This window comes from Mycteria americana, chromosome 3 (assembly GCF_035582795.1).
Source record: "Mycteria americana isolate JAX WOST 10 ecotype Jacksonville Zoo and Gardens chromosome 3, USCA_MyAme_1.0, whole genome shotgun sequence".
Lineage (NCBI taxonomy): Eukaryota > Metazoa > Chordata > Aves > Ciconiiformes > Ciconiidae > Mycteria > Mycteria americana.
In genome coordinates this window covers 41,666,354-41,683,027 of record NC_134367.1, presented here as the reverse complement: position 1 = coordinate 41,683,027, position 16,674 = coordinate 41,666,354, and the positions used below count along the sequence as shown (strand labels likewise).

Below are 16,674 nucleotides of genomic sequence, written 5' to 3'. Positions count from 1 at the left end.
GAGTTTGTAGAGCCGGGGCCCATATGAATAGTGACAGATACTATCTGACTTGTAAAAGTAGCTTTTCCTCAGACGACACAGAAAGGCTACTGGGAAGCTCCTGGTAGCCCAGCCCCTGGGAGTCTCCCTGTAACCCATCCCTGGCGGTGTGACAGCAAGCAACAGAACCCCTTGATGGGTGTGAGAAGTACAGATGAAACAAGATGAATTTAGACTCCTACAGTAGTAATAGCGTGAGTACAAAGAAAAGATGAAAAACAGTCATATGAGAAAGTACGCTGTAAAATCTATGCGTGATAAACGCAAACATTTGTCAAGAGAGCCATCATTATAGAGAAGTCCAACATGTGAAAGGCAGAAAATGTTGGAAAAACTCCTATTCATCCTATTCTGACACAGTCATCTAGGTTCTCTCTTGTTTATTTTGAGGTATAGAAGTAGCATTGCCAATGGTTGTAAAATAGTGATAGCACTGCTTTGTCTCTGGAAGATTTGTTTGGGTTTCTGCTGATAAATTATTAAAGAGATCTCAGCTGCCCTGTGTCACAGGATTTCTTGGTAGCATGAGTGTAAGTACCTGAGGGGTAATTAAGATTGGGTTTAGAGACCCTAATGGGGAGTAAATGCTTTCCCTGTTGTGTGACCACAAACCATCTCTCTCTGTTTCCCCATTTGCAAACCGAGAATAATAAGCCTTATGAAATTCATAATTTATGAATGAGCTAAGTGCTGTTTTCAAAATATATTCTTTACTGTTGGTGCATAACTCTGGATCTTTGTTTCCTAGCATGCAGTGCTCTCAGTCTGGGGCTGGCTCCCTTTTGCAAAAGCAGTCTGAGTGAATAAGACACAAATGAGGGTTAAGACTGGCTTTCACAAGCTAGCTCATGTCAAGCAGAAATACAGTCCTCAAAATGTATCAGGCTGTGGGGGGAAATGTTTCCTCCAGAATCATTGCTACATTATGATTACAGCTTTTTCTATCAGCTTGCACTGTATATCCTTGCTCTATCTTCCCCTCCTGTACAGTTGCTTACCTTCCTGGCAGGGGTGGCTTTTTTCAGAAACCTCCAGTGGATTCCTTGTCCTTCACTGAAAGGATTTTTTTGCTTATTTGTTTTTGCATAACCTGCTGAACAGTTCTGCGGTTTGCTGTGGCATTTTACTACTTTGCTTGCATTTGCCTGTTTTTCTTTGGTGCTTTGACAAACACCCTCAAGTTTCAGTACTGACCCCAGGGATTATTAGTGGCACAATTATTCTTGGTGTGCCAAATCCAAGCTGGCTGTCTCTGGCCTCTGCAAAGTTACCGCAGCTGCTTGCAGTGAAGCATTGTTCTTACCTCTTTCTACAAATTCATGAGCTGTAGAGCAGGTGAAGCCCTGTTTACACCAAATATGCATCCTGTCTATAGTAAGTTCACACTGACACTTGCTTTGAGAGCTCTGTTACTGCTCTTACTGCCTGGGTGTTTGCTGCAGTTCCCCCATCCCCTAGAGTTTCTTCCTCTTTCATCAGCACATGCTGAGGGTCAGAATTATATAAGCTGCTTTTTTAATACGACTTTATTTAAGAACTCATCACAGTGGAGGTATGCCAGGTTCATGAGTCCCCAGCACAGAATTCTTCTGTTTCTCAGTTTTTACAGAAGATGTACAGAGATCTTTTTTTCTTTAATCCATAGACCTGTGATGATTAGAGTGCCTGGCAAGGGATATCAGTCTAGGAGGACAACTATTTATGACTTTGTTTCAGTTAACTGTTCAAGATGTGTATGGACCCTTGGATCTCTGCTTCCCATTCTTGACAATGATTAAAAGAAAATAGGTTTTTTAAAAGCTTTAAAGTTCCCTCAGGAGTTAGGTGGAGATGGCAAAGTCACAGAATCACAGAACGGTCTAGGTTGGAAAAGATCTTTAAGATCATCGAGTCCAACCGTAAACCTAACACTACCAAGACCACCACTACACGATGTCCCTAAGCACCTCATCCAAACGTCTTTTACATACCTCCAGGGATGGCGACTCAACCACTTCCCTGGGCAGCCTGTTCCAATGCTTGATAACCCTTTCAGTGAAAAGTCTAGCAGGAAGGTCAGCTGCTCTTTGAGTACTGTAGATGCCTGAGTTATAATGCCCAAAAGTGTTCAAAGAGTTTGTTGGTTTGCTGTGGCTGACCAGGTTTTCCCATTGAGTGAACCGGGAAGTATAGAAAAAAGAGTATCTTGAAGAGGGTGCATCATCAAGCAGAGCATTTGTGCAAACACAGATATATTTCCACATCATGGTCTTAGCAGTTACCAGTTATCTGCTTTGTTGTAGATACCAGTGTTCCTCTGAGAGTCCCAAACAAAGCTCAGGAAAACATCGGTTTCTTACAGATAGTTCAGATGGTGTTGCAAGGTCAGGAGTACAGGAGACCTTCCAGGATACATTAAGAAATCTGTTTCCAGCTGGCACTGAAAGTCATTAAACTTGTAATATCACTGATAAGAGGAAGGCTTTTTATTTCTGATGTTTCCATCAGTCAGTTGTCAGGAAAGCCCCAGGACTCCAACCCATTCTGTGTATCAGAAAACAGTATCCATATTTGAAATTACTACATGTAAGAATGAGGGATTCTTTGAGAAAATATTATATGTTAAAAAGAAAGAATAAATTATGAACTGTGAGTGCTAGACACTGGAAGTCAAAAACAAACAAAAAAATTCCACAATTTAAAAAAGCCTCACTCTTGTGGTTTTGAAACATGATTTTTCTTTTTGGCTTTTTCCATGATTTTCCAGTGCTTGGTTGTTAGGGTTGTGGTTTAATTTGGCGTGAACAAAAATGTTAAAATTTTTATATTTCTTAATGTTCCTTTCTAGGAATGAGATCTCAAAATTGGAGCATTTCCATTTCCTATGTACACAAGAAGCGGCGTAGTTACACTTAGAAGGCTTCTTTAATGTAAATAAACATATCAACTGCATTGTGTTTACCCAAGCTGATAACTATTTGTTGGGTAATATATTACTTAAAAGGAAACACAATCAGTATGTTTGATTTAGCAACAGAATTGGTTATCAGTGCTCTTATTTTACTTTCAACAAATCCATGTTTTTGATAAAATAATCTCTTGGATCATATTAAGAAATGGATATTAAGCTACACTACAAAGTCTGGTTTGGCTTGAACAAAAATGTGAAGCAGAAGAGTATTTAACAGATTAACTTTTGCCAGTTGACTATTAATATTTGTGGTCCTGTGTACACTAATGGTATGAGCAGGCATTTAATAACCATCTCTTAAATTTTATAGTTCTCTGAGAGGTTTTACTGTGGAAAACATGAGATACTTTATGTCAATGGGTAAAAAAATTCTTTAAGAGCATCTAAACAAGCTGTCTGAGAATTAGGAAGAAGCACTGAAGGAACAACTTGGGATCTGTATTAGGTGCTGCGTTGTGCCCTGTAAGAGTTGGGGGCTCTAATAAATACACGGCTACTGACTCTCTAGGATGTTCTTAGTCAAATCATTAGAATTTCTTATATTCATGTCCTCGTTTGTAATCACGTGTAAGAGTGCTTTCCCAGGATAGTCCTTGCCCACACGCACATTTCTTTGGAAAGCTGGCCATGCACTGAAATCATGCACTTTGAAGCTTTGCTTTAGGTGTATTCTCAAAATAAACGGGAGCCCTGTTGCTTACACCTCATTTCCTCTCAATTGCCTTGGTTTGACATGAAGGTCCTTGGAGTTTGCTTGTCACCTTTAAGTCTTCAGTCTTCAAAAAGATCTCATTTTGAGTTTGGCATATCTTTATATCTTCAGAAGCTGTTTATTTTGTTACTGCTGCTGCTTTATTTTTTCTGTTTCCATCCTATTCCTTCAGGAAGTCTTGACCCCTCTTTGTTTCCTCAAATTCCCATGTAATTGTTCTTTTTGTTCCCTGACTGTTGTCATTGCTTCTCCCTGGTCTTCAGATGATGTCCCTACTGCTATGGAGTCATAGTAACAGCGGGCAGGTTAATTCTCTCTGTCGTCTAGGACATTCCACGTTGCTTGAGAAGTTTAGAAACAGAGTCTACAGTACTTCGCAGTTGTGGGCAGTCACAGCATTTGAGAGTAATGCAGAAATCAGGATTTGAGATGTGCTGTTTTGCTAGAGAGGTTTTATTTCCTAAACTGTCATTCGTGGCTGAATGTATCCCAATACCCTCAGGACAAGGAGCTTGCAAATGTCATATTTTTTGGACAATTCTTAGAAAAATGTGGTTTAATTTTTGCAGGATGGCTGACAAGAGAAGGTGTGGCTCCAGTTCTCCTGCAGTAGGAGACTGGGAAGCAACTAGAAGGTTTCTCCCTCATGAACACACAGCTGATAATTTATTTTGGGATGTGCTGCTTTCACTTGTTTGTTTGCTTTGGCTGTAAGAATGGATCCTAATGGAGAAAAGTTAGTTATGATATCAGAGAGAGGAAGAATTACCTTCCAGACCTTAGGTGGCAGCTCTAAACTTTTCTTCCCTCCAGGCATTGGAACTTGTGTTTAAAAAAAGAAAACAAACAGTTTGTGTACTTGAGCATATCAAAAAGGAATGCCTTCATTGCACATGCCAGCTATAAAAAGAAAAGGCAGATTCTTCTTAGAAAATAGAATGCCATTACATTTAGAATCTGTCTTGCCTGTGTGTTATGGTTCCTTTTTTAAATTCTGTATTTAGAAATAAAGATCTTTTTAATTTCATAAGATTTCAACTGCTGCTTTTGCTCATTTGTTCTCTTATGGAAGATAACATTTTCTGTGTCTACTATTACAATTGTTTCTTCTGGGATCTTAGAAATAGGCTGATGACTAGGGATGTGGAGTAAGCAATAGAAATAGGTGAATTAAAGAATGATTTTCTTTCTATAAATGTTTGGTAATAGAGGGGAAAGTGCAACAAAAAGGCATTTAAAGAGAGAAAGGATTTGAAATAGAATGTGCTAAGATTTTGCTTACAAACATCACTTTCTTTAAAGGGGATTATTTACTGAGCTAAAATAATTTCAATTGCTTTGGAAAAAATATGCATATGGAAACATAGGACTTCTTTCAATCAAGTCTCCATTTATCTAAAATCTTACCTCCTTTTTTCTTTCTAAAGAACTTGAATATGGGGAAGGTAGATGCGTTTGTAAAGTTTAAGCTTGTCCATTGGAGGCATGCTTTCTGAAATATTAACTTAATTACCTTAAAATGTAAATTCTCATTGTTAATACCTCTTATGTAAAGTAGCAGCTTGCCCAGGAATTTCATCCTCTTTCGGGATTAAGGGCGATGAGACTAATGTTTGAGTGAAGTCTTCACAGCAAATATGTATGCTTCTAGTAAATGAAAGAATGACTCAACAGGTGGAATGATGGAGCAGTCTGATGATCAAGCGCACTGTGGAGATACACAGAAAAGCCTTGGCCATTGATAGTCAGCAGAAATAATGCAGGCATGTTCATGGGACTAGAGCTAACTACATCAATGTAAATGGTTTCTCCTCTTTTTCAGCTGGATATATTGTTTTTTCACATTTTGCTCTAAATTAACATAAAATGTGGCTGAGTATGAATACACTGTTGTGATTAATCTCAAAATGGCTCCATTATTCTGCCAGGCGAGATAATTTGAGATGGGTTAGATATTTAACTTTTAAAAATATATTTTGAATTTCTTTCAGAACATAGGGAATGGAAGGAGACTGGAAAATGGGAGATTTCCTAAACCTTAACTGTCATCATTCTTAGAAAAAAAGATAAGCTTATGCCACCAAAGTTTTTCCTAGTTTATAGCCCAGATGATGATGGCAGTGGGAAGCCTTTCTCAGCAGGGAGAGGAAGATAGCTGTCATCTTCATGTAATCTGACATTCTTAGGCAATGGTCTTGTATTAATCCAGTCTGATTTGATAATGAGCTATTGCTGAAATGGGGATGCAGCTCTTGCCCACTTTTTTCTGATCCCATCTTGCAATCTAGCAGTGAATGTAGTGAATCGGCTTCCAAGGGGAAGCTCATCTATATTTTTGGGAAGTGATTTCTGTTGGGCAAGTAGGCTGGTTCCTGATAACTAGATTGAATGCAGTCAGGAACGGTGAGTGTTCCTGCTGAGGAACAATTTCCTTCCTCATGAAACGAAAGTAGTGTACAGGTTGGTGTTCGTCCTTGCCCAGGACACAGTTGTGGCCCAGACCAGAGATGCTGTTCTGATGCACACCACCTCTGACAGCCCTGTGTCCCAGACATGATCCTCTGGGCCTCTAATTCTGTCTGGCCATCCGAAAATAGACTAGGAAGTAAATATTTAATTAAGGGAGGCTCCATGGAGTCCTTAGTGTGGTGGGAGTTTCCGTCTTGAAATTGCTGAATGCTGGTTCAAGGCGTTTTATCAACAGTACGGCAGAAGCATTGGCACTGCACCATTGCTGGTACAGAAGCATTGCTGCTGATGAGGATAAGCATTTTGGCTGAGAACTGCCATCATTCCTAAGACACTTCTCCCATTTCTGTGAAGAACTAGCTAGAAGTACGACCTCTCAGGAAAAGAAATGATGATGCATTATTCAGATACTCCTATGGACTGTAAAACTGAAGAGGGAGAAGGAGGGATGAACCCCATTCTGCAAAGGGAAAATCAAGAAGACAGTGCTCTGAGCAGCTCAGAGTGAATTCCCAAAGGGAAGGAAATTCAAGACAGTTAAATTTGACTGTTTCCCTATCCCACTTTGAAGCTGAAATACCAGAAAGTAGCATGCAAGTGAGGCGTGAATTATGGATACAAGGATCGCTATGGGCTTGTTCAGTCCTGTGCATAAACAGTACCCATTTAGAAGTCTACTGAGATGCAACAGTAGAAGAGTATTTTTAATGCTGAAAAGTGTGTTTTGCTCAGAGTACTTGTAGCCTTGATCAAGTGCCAGCAGTTCCTAAAATGTTCATTAATATTACAATAAGTACATTTACAAGACTGAGGTCACTTAACAAAGTACAGGGAAGTGTAGGTGCTGTATTTCTTCCTTTGTAAAATAATTACTACACCTTGCAATTGTTAAAGACTATGATCACCAGTTTTCTAATAGGAAAATTCATTTAAGTTGGTGCTTTGGCAGGTGTTCATATTTTGTGAAAAGATCTATCTTCCAGATTGCTAATGAATGGCCAAGCAAGTATCTAGATAGTTAATAATACTGCTTAATTGCCACAGTCTGATAAAGCTGCCATCTAATTTATTGCTATTCTGAGCATCTGAACACTAGAAGAATGATAAACTGTGAGAAAGCCTTACGAGACGGCTGGTTAGTTGAAGTCATTGCCTGCAGTTTTATACATTTCTCTCTCTAGCAGGTGATCCTTCTAACATTTCCCTGCTTTGGCAGAAAATCAGACACATGGTCGTACCCCCTGCTGCCCCCACTTCCACTAGGCAGCTGTCTTCAAAGTAATATACCTTCCCAAGGCACTGCGCAGCCAAGAATTTCTTCCTGGGTTTATGTATCCATAGTGCGCTAGAAAAGGATGTTGTGTTTTCCTGCATACACCTAATGGAACATAAATATGTCCACAAATATGTATCAGTCAAACATCTGGACTGCATATAGCTTTTCAACGTGGATGGAAAGAAGTGACGTGCTGTGCGGAGCATGCTGCAATGGAAGAGATTGCTGATGTGGGCAATCGGTTGATTTCATCCAAGTGATCATCAGCAGATGCAAACTTCGCTTAAGGATTAAATGATTTTAGGAAAAAAGCTCTTTGCAGGTGATGGAATGGATCAAGGAAAAATGTGTGACATAGAAACCTGACTCTGACTCTGTCAGTCCTGGAGCAGGACAGGCCTGGGTTGTAAGCAGGTTTAACAAAATTGTCTTATATTCACTTGACAAGTAAAATCCCAGGGCTCCCTATCCAGGAATGAACACAAGTATTCGGGGTAAATACCAAGAAAAATGTTAGGATTCTGCTTATCAAATTAAGGATAAATCCTGTACCATGCGGTGTAGGAGTACTCGGTCCATGCTCAGGACCTTTTCATGAATTAATTGCCTTTATCTGGGAATTAATGGGAAAGAGGCTCATGGGCTTTTCCACTGTATGTGCTATTAAGCTGCCTGGAGACAGTTATGGCCTTTTTCAAATCTGCATCCCTCTGACAGTAGTAAATTCCCGTGTCACCGCTCAGGAGCAAGTAGACAACAGAGGTGAAAAATTATGCTAATGAATTGCAATAACCAGTCCCTTCTTACGAGAGCGCTTATGCGTAAGATCCTGAATCCAAAGTGTTATATTACCTTGTACAGCTTTTCGTTGGTAAGCTACAGCAAACTAAACATAGCTAGCAGTTAAATACAGCTTTATACTTCTGAAGAGGCCCTTAGGAACAAAGTGAAGTATATGGGTAAAATTGTTTAAAGCGTTAGATAAGGTTCTCAGGTTACCATGGTTACTTGAAAATTTTGCATTGTATTATAGATTAGGATGCATAGGATGAAGTAGCCAAAACAACTAGGAAGTCCAATGCATATAAACTGCATTTCCAGACCACACAGCATTGCCAAATAGAAAGACAAATAGCTCAGGATATTTGCTGCTGACAAATCTATGAATCAATAGAGGCCTGAAGGAGATTTAGAACATATGTGATTTGAACTCCCGCACTATTTTGGAGTTACAATCTTGATTTTTAAAGACAAATGAAGAAAAAAAAAAAAAGAAAAGAAAAATCCTCAGTAATGTAAAGAGTGGAATGATTTTCCATAAGCTCTTTCTGGTATTGAAATCTGACATTTGGCTTTGAGACCTTCAACAAAGAAGGTTGATGAAACATGGATAATACATTTCGTGCACTTAGGCTGGCAGTAGCACTTACACTGGAAGCAGTTTATTCCCATGGAAACCTATTTGCATTTGGGCCAGAAGTGACTTTTTTCCCCCTCTGTTAGAGCTGCTGATGTTTTAGCATCATATAATTGCTGTATATTCACAGCAGATTTGAAAAGTATTTTTTAAATGTTGAGTAGCTGAGCATATGTATAATGGAGATGTAGTCTGTGTGGTTCCTCTGTGTATGATGGAGGCATGTTGCTGAAAAATGCAGGGCAGCTTTTGATCTTCTATTATTTATCCCTAAAAGAAGGAAAAAAATGTGAATTAAAACATGTTTATCCCAAACAATTTTTTTTAAACAGGTTACAAAAGAACTGAAACAGTACGACAATAAAATTATAGAGTGCAAGTTTGAGAACAACAGCTGGGTCTTCATGAGACAGAGAATAGACAAAAGCTTTCCAAATGCCTACAGCACTGCCATGGGTGAGTAGAATAATTTGCTTTAAAAGTTTTTCAGGTTCAAATTTTAATTTTTTAACTCTGTTCCAGTCTGAGGAGGAAAGGTACTCTGTGTTCTTATTTCTAGTTTGAGTTCTGGCTTCTCTAACTTCCTATAGTAATACCTCATCTTGTAAATGCTTATGTCATGTTTGGCTTTTATATAGCATGAATCCTTTGGCATCAGGGGTATTTGATGAAGTCAGTTAAATACTCTGATGCAGTATTTAACAGATAATGCAGAAGCAAGTGCCTAAGTCTTTGTAGAACTGCAAACACTTGCTCAAAGACACTTTAAATGGCAGGGCATGCCTTTTAAGTGAGACCCAAGGAAGTTTTTATTTACGATAGCATTGCAACAGCAGTTAACTAACAAACATCAGTTCCTAGCATTGTGTTGGCTTGTCAGGATGTAATGCAAACTGACACGCTATGAGTTGAATTTGTAGAACAAAAAATCCATTATAATGTCACCTCTATTCAAAACGCCAAAACCATTATTTGGCAGATGGGCTAGAAAATTAACAAGAGAAAATGTCATCTTAAGTTTCTACAATAGTCGTACAAACAATGAAGAGGCAAACAAATGAAAGGTGGGGGTATATCCCTGCAGAATAGTGAGACTTTAATGTTCTTCTACAAAAAAAAAAAATTGCCAAGTGTTGTAAATTAAATGATGTTGTTTACTTTCAGGTGAAGTATAAGAGTTTGAATAGAAGTGTACAAGGCTGAATAACAATAGTCATGTTGATACTGACTTTTGTTAAGTGCCAAAAAGAAGTTTAATCATATTTAAGACCATGCTATTTACGAGGACATGCATAGGTGATGTAGGATTTTCTCTGAACCATTCCACTTGTATTTCTGCCTGAGCAGTGAGTAGATTTTCTTGAATAAACAAAATGTGGTCATTTTGCCAGGAGATAATAAATCTGTTGGCATCTTAGGGAACCAGCACAGAATGTAGCTGAAATACTTGCTGAGCCGTCCTGTTAGGGCAGAGGAATGGGCCACAGAAGTCATACAAGTACAAGGACATCTCTTTGTCACCCTGACCTAAATTTCTCTTCTCTGTTTCACCTTATTGTTTCAATAGGGTTTTTTTTCCTTGGAGTTTTCTCTTCTTTGAGGAGAAGCATACTTATCTTTCCTTCGTTCTTAAGAGCATATGCAGCTGCACTTTTTCTCTTCTCATTTTCTCCATTTGTAGGGCAGTTATGTTATTCTTGACCTTTTTTCCCCCTGCCAAAACATAGTGAACTTCCTAAAAATAAAAATTAAAGGAAAATTACATGCTATAGGAAGAACTGTTCTGTAAGAAATATTTCAAATTTTCCATGGGAATTTTCAGAACAGAAAGTTTTCTTTTGGCTTTAATTTTTCACTTTTGACCATTCTCCAAAAGTTGTATTTTCTCATTTGAAACTTCGTTGTCCCCTTCTCTAGAGCCTAGAGACTCTATTTGCTTTCTCTTGATGAAAAGTTTTTCCAACTGTTGAAGTCACATACAGTACAACTTCTAAACCACCTTTTCACCAAAAATAAATGAGATAATCAAAAAATAATGCTTGGAAGGTGTTTTATTAATTGTAAAGTAATGCTTTGAATGGTTCTGGAATTCTGCAGGAAAGAAAGGAGTGTTTTTAAGAGTCAGGAAATTATACGTTGATTGTTATTCGTAACAACGCTACATTGCAAGTACATTTTAAGGAGTCTTAATGTTGTTTAGTACTCTAGGGGGTCAATAGATTGTTTTGCATGGAAATTGCATCCATACTGTGGCCAATCCTTACATGCTATATATATTATCCTCTAATCATTTTGTACTTTCTTCCAAGATAGTCATAGGATTCCCACTTAATTTCTTGTTCTTTATTTTCTTCGCCCTCCCTAAGTCTCTCAGGAGGATTAATTAGAGGAGTATAAAGTTACATAGGAAAAGTATTAAAAATATTTTATTTGTTTTAAGAGAAGTAAGCCTTTTTATTTGTTCCATAAAATCCTGTGGGCCATTACTTACAAACTCTGACCTGGGGAGTCATGTTAAGTAATCCAAGTGTGCTTATACATGCATGCCTTGGCCACCATGCAGCACTACAGCCTTTCCTCCATCATATGGTCTGGTGTGCTAGACATGTGGCTTGCTTGGTGTCAAGTCTTTCAGCCAATGAAGGTATATGGGTCAAAAAAAAAGTACTGTGCATTGTGGGTTTATGGTATTTATAGTACTTAGTGGTGAAAAAAAAAGCTACCTTAATTCAGAGGTTTTCAATATTAAGGCAGTCTTGTTTCTAGCTATTTGGATTTGATGGGTGTTTTAAAGCCATGTCTCTTTTAAAGCCATGTCTTGTGAGACATCTCTTGTGAGGCCATCTCAATAGGATGTCAGTTCTTGGCATTTTTATAGTTGCCCCATGAAGCCTACACACGCATGCCTTTTGTTTGTTTTAAAAAGAGTGATTGCCATGAGGTAGGGGCCCACTACACCGCTTTGCTCTCTGGGGGGCAAAGCAGAGGTACTTGACTCCTGACTCAGCCATCTTGTGAAAGTCTGCGTTTAAGGCTGAGTACTTCAGCCAAATTCTGTTATTTATTTTGCAAAGAGGGGATGAAATTATTGAAGTGCCGACGACAACAGATCTGTTTTGTAACTTGAGAATATGTTCTTTGTTCCCAGCTGTATGCAACAGCATCCAGAATCCAGTCACGAAGGAGATGCTGTTTGAGTTCATTGATAGATGTACAGCAGCTTCTCAAGGACAGATGCGGAAACACCACCTCGACCCTGACACTGAACTCATGCCACCCCCACCGCCCAAAAGGCCGCGTACCATAACATAAGGCCTTGGTCTCAGCGTGTTTACAGTTCTGCAGAAGGTGAAACGCAAGTGTGAAGGCTGGAAAAAAAGAAATCTGAATTGCTGTAAATACTTGGGTGTGGTTTTTTGAGTTTGTTTTTTGGGTTTTTTTGTTTTGTTTTGTTTTTTCAAATTCCACATACAAACGGACATTGTTTTGTAACTGATAAATTCAACCTTACCTTATGGTATTTGAAGATGAAATTTCCAAAGGTTTAGACAAGAACAGTACAATGAAGTCAATGGAAAGCTGCCTTGTTTATATACGGAACTCTTTTCATCTTAATTTATAATGTCAGCAGTCTGGAACTGAGAAAACATTGGGATGCTGTACTTTTTAGAGGCTATGTTTAAAAAAAAAAGCAGAGGTGTTTTTTTATTATTGTTATTCAACTGGTTGCAATTTGTTGCCCATAGTATAATTGATCATAGTTTCCCTGCATTTCTGAGACTTGTGTTTAACAGCAAACAGCAATGTTGTTTGTGCTCTGTGTTGGTTAAAAACTAAGCTGTCTTAGATTTCACTAATTTCAAAATTAGCCGGGTTTTTGTTGTTGAAATATTAAAAAAGCGAATCCTTCTTGTAAATAGCATCCCTTCAAAAGGATACGTGCTGGGTGTTTGTTCCTTCCCCCCTGCCCTGTTTGAACCTAACACACCAAATGTATAGTGGGCTTATTTTAAGCTTTGCCTTTTTAAGTTTATCTGTAGATAAGGAATACACCAAATCCTTAGTATTGAGGTCTCCGTTAAGAGACTGTTTCTAGTACAGGGCTTAGTTCTCCACAGTGATAGCATTGTAAATATTACTAAAAAGTACACATCACTGTGATATGCAAGAGTAATAAGCAGTGCTGATCATGGTGTCTTAGATCCAGGCACAAAATGGCAAAAGAAATGCCAGACAACTCCTGTGTAACAGAGAAGTAGTTTAGGTGGAAAGGCACCATGTCAGATGGAAAATCTCCTGGTTTAGGTAATTGCAGGGCAAAGATGAACCATTTAGGGGGGTGAACGAGTGTCCCAGGGAACAGGACGCTCATTTTCAAAGGTAGGTCGGCTGTCCTGTGGCACCGTGCTCATCCTCTGGCTGACTTTCTTTCATACCAAATGAAGAAGCACATGAATGCCCTGATGGCTCTTGTTGCAGTGCACTGGCAGATGTGCATAATATTAGTTTTGAGAAGCTGCGTTCTGGTTGTCTAATGGAGGAGTTGTTCTGAGCTGGGATTAATTGGAAACCAAATGCAGATTTTAAAGTTTACTGTACATTTATCAAGCAGGGATCGAACTGGCTCTTTCTATAGTTTACTTAGTGTGTGAGTCGTCCATTCATTCAGCAATCTGACTAGTGAAGCTTATTAATTTGTTATAACTAAAATGCATTTCTGTTTAAATAAGTTTCAATGTTCGTAAGCAAAATTAACTCCTGCATTTTTTTCTGTATGGAAATTTTACAACTATGCTTTGTGGTGGCTTCTCTAATTGTTTCAACCTGTTGTATAAATGCACACAGCATCATTTAGATGGTGTTCCTAGCATCTCTTTCTGGGATATTCCATATGTGTTTTAGAGAACTGAAGGAGCTATATAAGTTACTTTTTATACTATGGTAAAACTTGAGGGGAAAAAATGCATTCATCAAAGTCCTTTTTTTCAACTGTACATAGTTTCTGCATATTATCTATAGAAAAGATATAATATCACCTATGCAAGGTTGCAAAATTATCTCCTAAAAAAGAGCCTTATGAATTTGATGTGAAAACCTATGCAGCCTCTGTGCATCTTGCATTGAAACACACAGTTAATTATTTCTTCACTCAGTATAAATAATTTCCCCCAGATTATACTTGTCATTGAGATTGTCATAACACACACTTTGTCACTGATCTTCATGGTTCTATGGCAACTGCAATATCTATGATGATTACAGCCTTCTCCATGAGGTTAGGACATTTCATTCTTGTAAGGATGTGTCCAGGTTATTTCCATATTTCTCCATCCCAGCCCTTGCATCTTGTATTTCAACAAGACCTAGCTTCTGGTTTACCTTTTACTTCAGAGCTGCAGCACCACAGGCTGTCTTCCACATGCATTCTGCCAAGTCCATGAATGTGTTGTGGCCCTTGTATTCTGACAGTGTCTTTTTTTCCCACACTCAGCTTGACGTGGATATTTTGAAAGAGTAGTGACTCTGAGAAGGTTTAGACCTCCACGTTCACATGTGATTGGCGAACTCTTCTTGCAGTATGACCTGTAGCTTTTTAGAGAGGTCAATCGCCTTTGCTTTTCTGGAAAAGCAAGCTACTGGGGAACGATTGAATTAAGAACCTGATGAAAACAAATGGAATTTCACTTGGACCAGATGGGTTTAATGCTGTGAGAAATGCAAACCTCCTTTCTCTGCTACTAGATATTCAAGAGATTGAAGCTAAGAAGCAAAGAAGAGTCTGTGCCAGGAAAATAATGATGATAAAAAAACCCTAACTTGTCTATTCTTTGGTGTACAGCATGAATTCATCCACTGTTCTGTCATTTGTTAAATATATAATTAAAATTTGGTTTCAGTGGAGTTTCCAGAAAATGTAAGTACATTCCTCTACAAACTGTGTATTAAGTATTTTAATAAAGTCAATGGTTTAAAATATTTTTCCTAAGGCTGTGTTTACTTTTGATGCCTCTTCTTTCCTGATATCAGTGCAAGCACAAGGATGCTGTAGTGTTATTGCTGTTCAGTCCTCCAAGAAAATTATCCACATTTTTCAGAGGTCAGTGGCTTTTATCTCAGGTAGGACTCCCCCAGCCCAGTGGTGGCCATGATCCATCATGCCATTTTTAAGTACAATTTGTTCTTCCTGCAACTAGAACCAGAAAGAAACCAAATGTGCAGTTGCATGAAAAGTTGTGCAAGAGGCCTGCATGGGTCTTCCCTGCCAGTTTATCATCCAGCATGACCCTAAAGCTGGTAGCCCACCTACTCAGACCAACTCCTGGACTTGTATTGTAATAGGGCAGTTTCCTTTTTCAGGTTGCAGCTGTCTAGAGTGCATCTTTCAGGAACCGAAAAAGCCATCCTGATTTTTGAAATTTCCTTCTGATTAAGATCCTGCCTCCACTGCTGGTATGTTCTTGTTATGTGTGCAATTCTTGTGGTGCTTCTCTCCACCCTTTCGGATTTGCTAGTGTTTGGGTGTGAATGCCAGACCAGATCTGGCATTTAAGCACACCTGGGGAGGTATGATAACTTCTCTAACCCCTACTCAGTATTCCCCTCTGTATGCGTTAAGGAAGCAGGTTGATGTGCCCGGCCAGCACATCGCACTGTGTAGTTCGTGTTGGCTTGCTTGTTCACTGGAGCAGTCCTTCAGGATCCCCGCTCCTCCGCATAGCAGCTCCTTGGTTTTGTGCCTAAGAGGTGTGACTTTATATTCGCATAATGCGTAATGCGTAATTGTATCTTACGACCTCAGAGTATGCACGAAGGCGTTGGCACAGCAAGCTGATTTCCTAGAATTCATCTGTAGTCAACAGAGAGAGAATGAGAGCAGAAGTCCAGTTTGTTCCTCCTGCATCTCTCCTGCAGATGTCTGTCTCTTCAGTGTTTCCTCTCAATGCTTTTTCAGTCGATATGATGTGTATCATTTTATGTTACTCCCCTGTGTTATTAGGATTTTATGAGCACAGTGTTAAATCTTTTTATTGAGTGTAAGTTTCGTAGCATCAAAATTCTTGCAGTGGTCAATCAAATTTATAATCTCATTAAAAGTATCCAATTAGTTGGTCAAGTGCTCTTTATTTTCCATAGATTATATTGCTTTCCTTTGGACCTCTAATCAAATCCTAAATCCAAGCAGATCTGTTAACTTGCATGAGAGTGACGTTTGGCTGAAACACCTTAAATAGCCAGACCACTTCCGTCCTCCTACGCCACGGTACAAGGTTTGCGCTCACCTTGCCTGGGGACCACTGCATGTTCCAAGGTTCACAGACCCTACAGAGCTTAGATTTCACCTGTATCCCTTTGTTTCCAGTGTGAAATTTCTATGATCTGTGCTTATGGCATAGCTCCTCAAGCTTGCATTCTTCTGTTACACCTACCTATCTGCTTTTCAAGTTGTCCATCAGATGTGAGACTGAGAGAAACCCGTGCCCCATGACCGACCCTCCGCTCATGTTTCTTGAGGATGGTGCTCCACTCCAAGCCTGTATGCTCATCCCCGTATGATACCAGCCTTGACGATTGATGGATAGGGCAGTACTGTCCCTGTAAGTCATACTTGCACAGAGAAATCAAAGCAGCATCTACCCACAGTGATAGTATTCATCATACGAGCAAGGACCCTTTTCCTCTTCCCTCCCTCATGACCCCATCTCCCTATTTCATGTACAAACAAAGGTAAGTCATACTCTGCGCTGACATCTGGATCAAGTAGTTAATGTTTGCAGTGGGAATATAGGTTAGTGCTCTTTCTGATTCACTGG

At 39.1% G+C, this 16,674-nt stretch overlaps 1 protein-coding gene across 3 annotated transcripts in view; it reads left to right on the top strand.

Moving 5' to 3' along the window:
- RNGTT (RNA guanylyltransferase and 5'-phosphatase) overlaps positions 1-14,803 on the top strand; it is a 197,062-nt gene extending 182,259 nt beyond the window's left edge. For 2 of the 3 annotated variants that reach the window (XM_075498347.1, XM_075498348.1), the window contains exons 15-16: positions 9,196-9,319; positions 12,012-14,803. In XM_075498347.1, the coding sequence (XP_075354462.1) occupies positions 9,196-9,319; positions 12,012-12,175 (288 nt within the window). In that variant the 3' untranslated portion in view covers positions 12,176-14,803. The remainder of the gene's footprint in view (positions 1-9,195; positions 9,320-12,011) is intronic. The other variant, XR_012775201.1, reaches the window with a different exon arrangement.
- Positions 14,804-16,674: the final 1,871 nt, after the last annotated feature.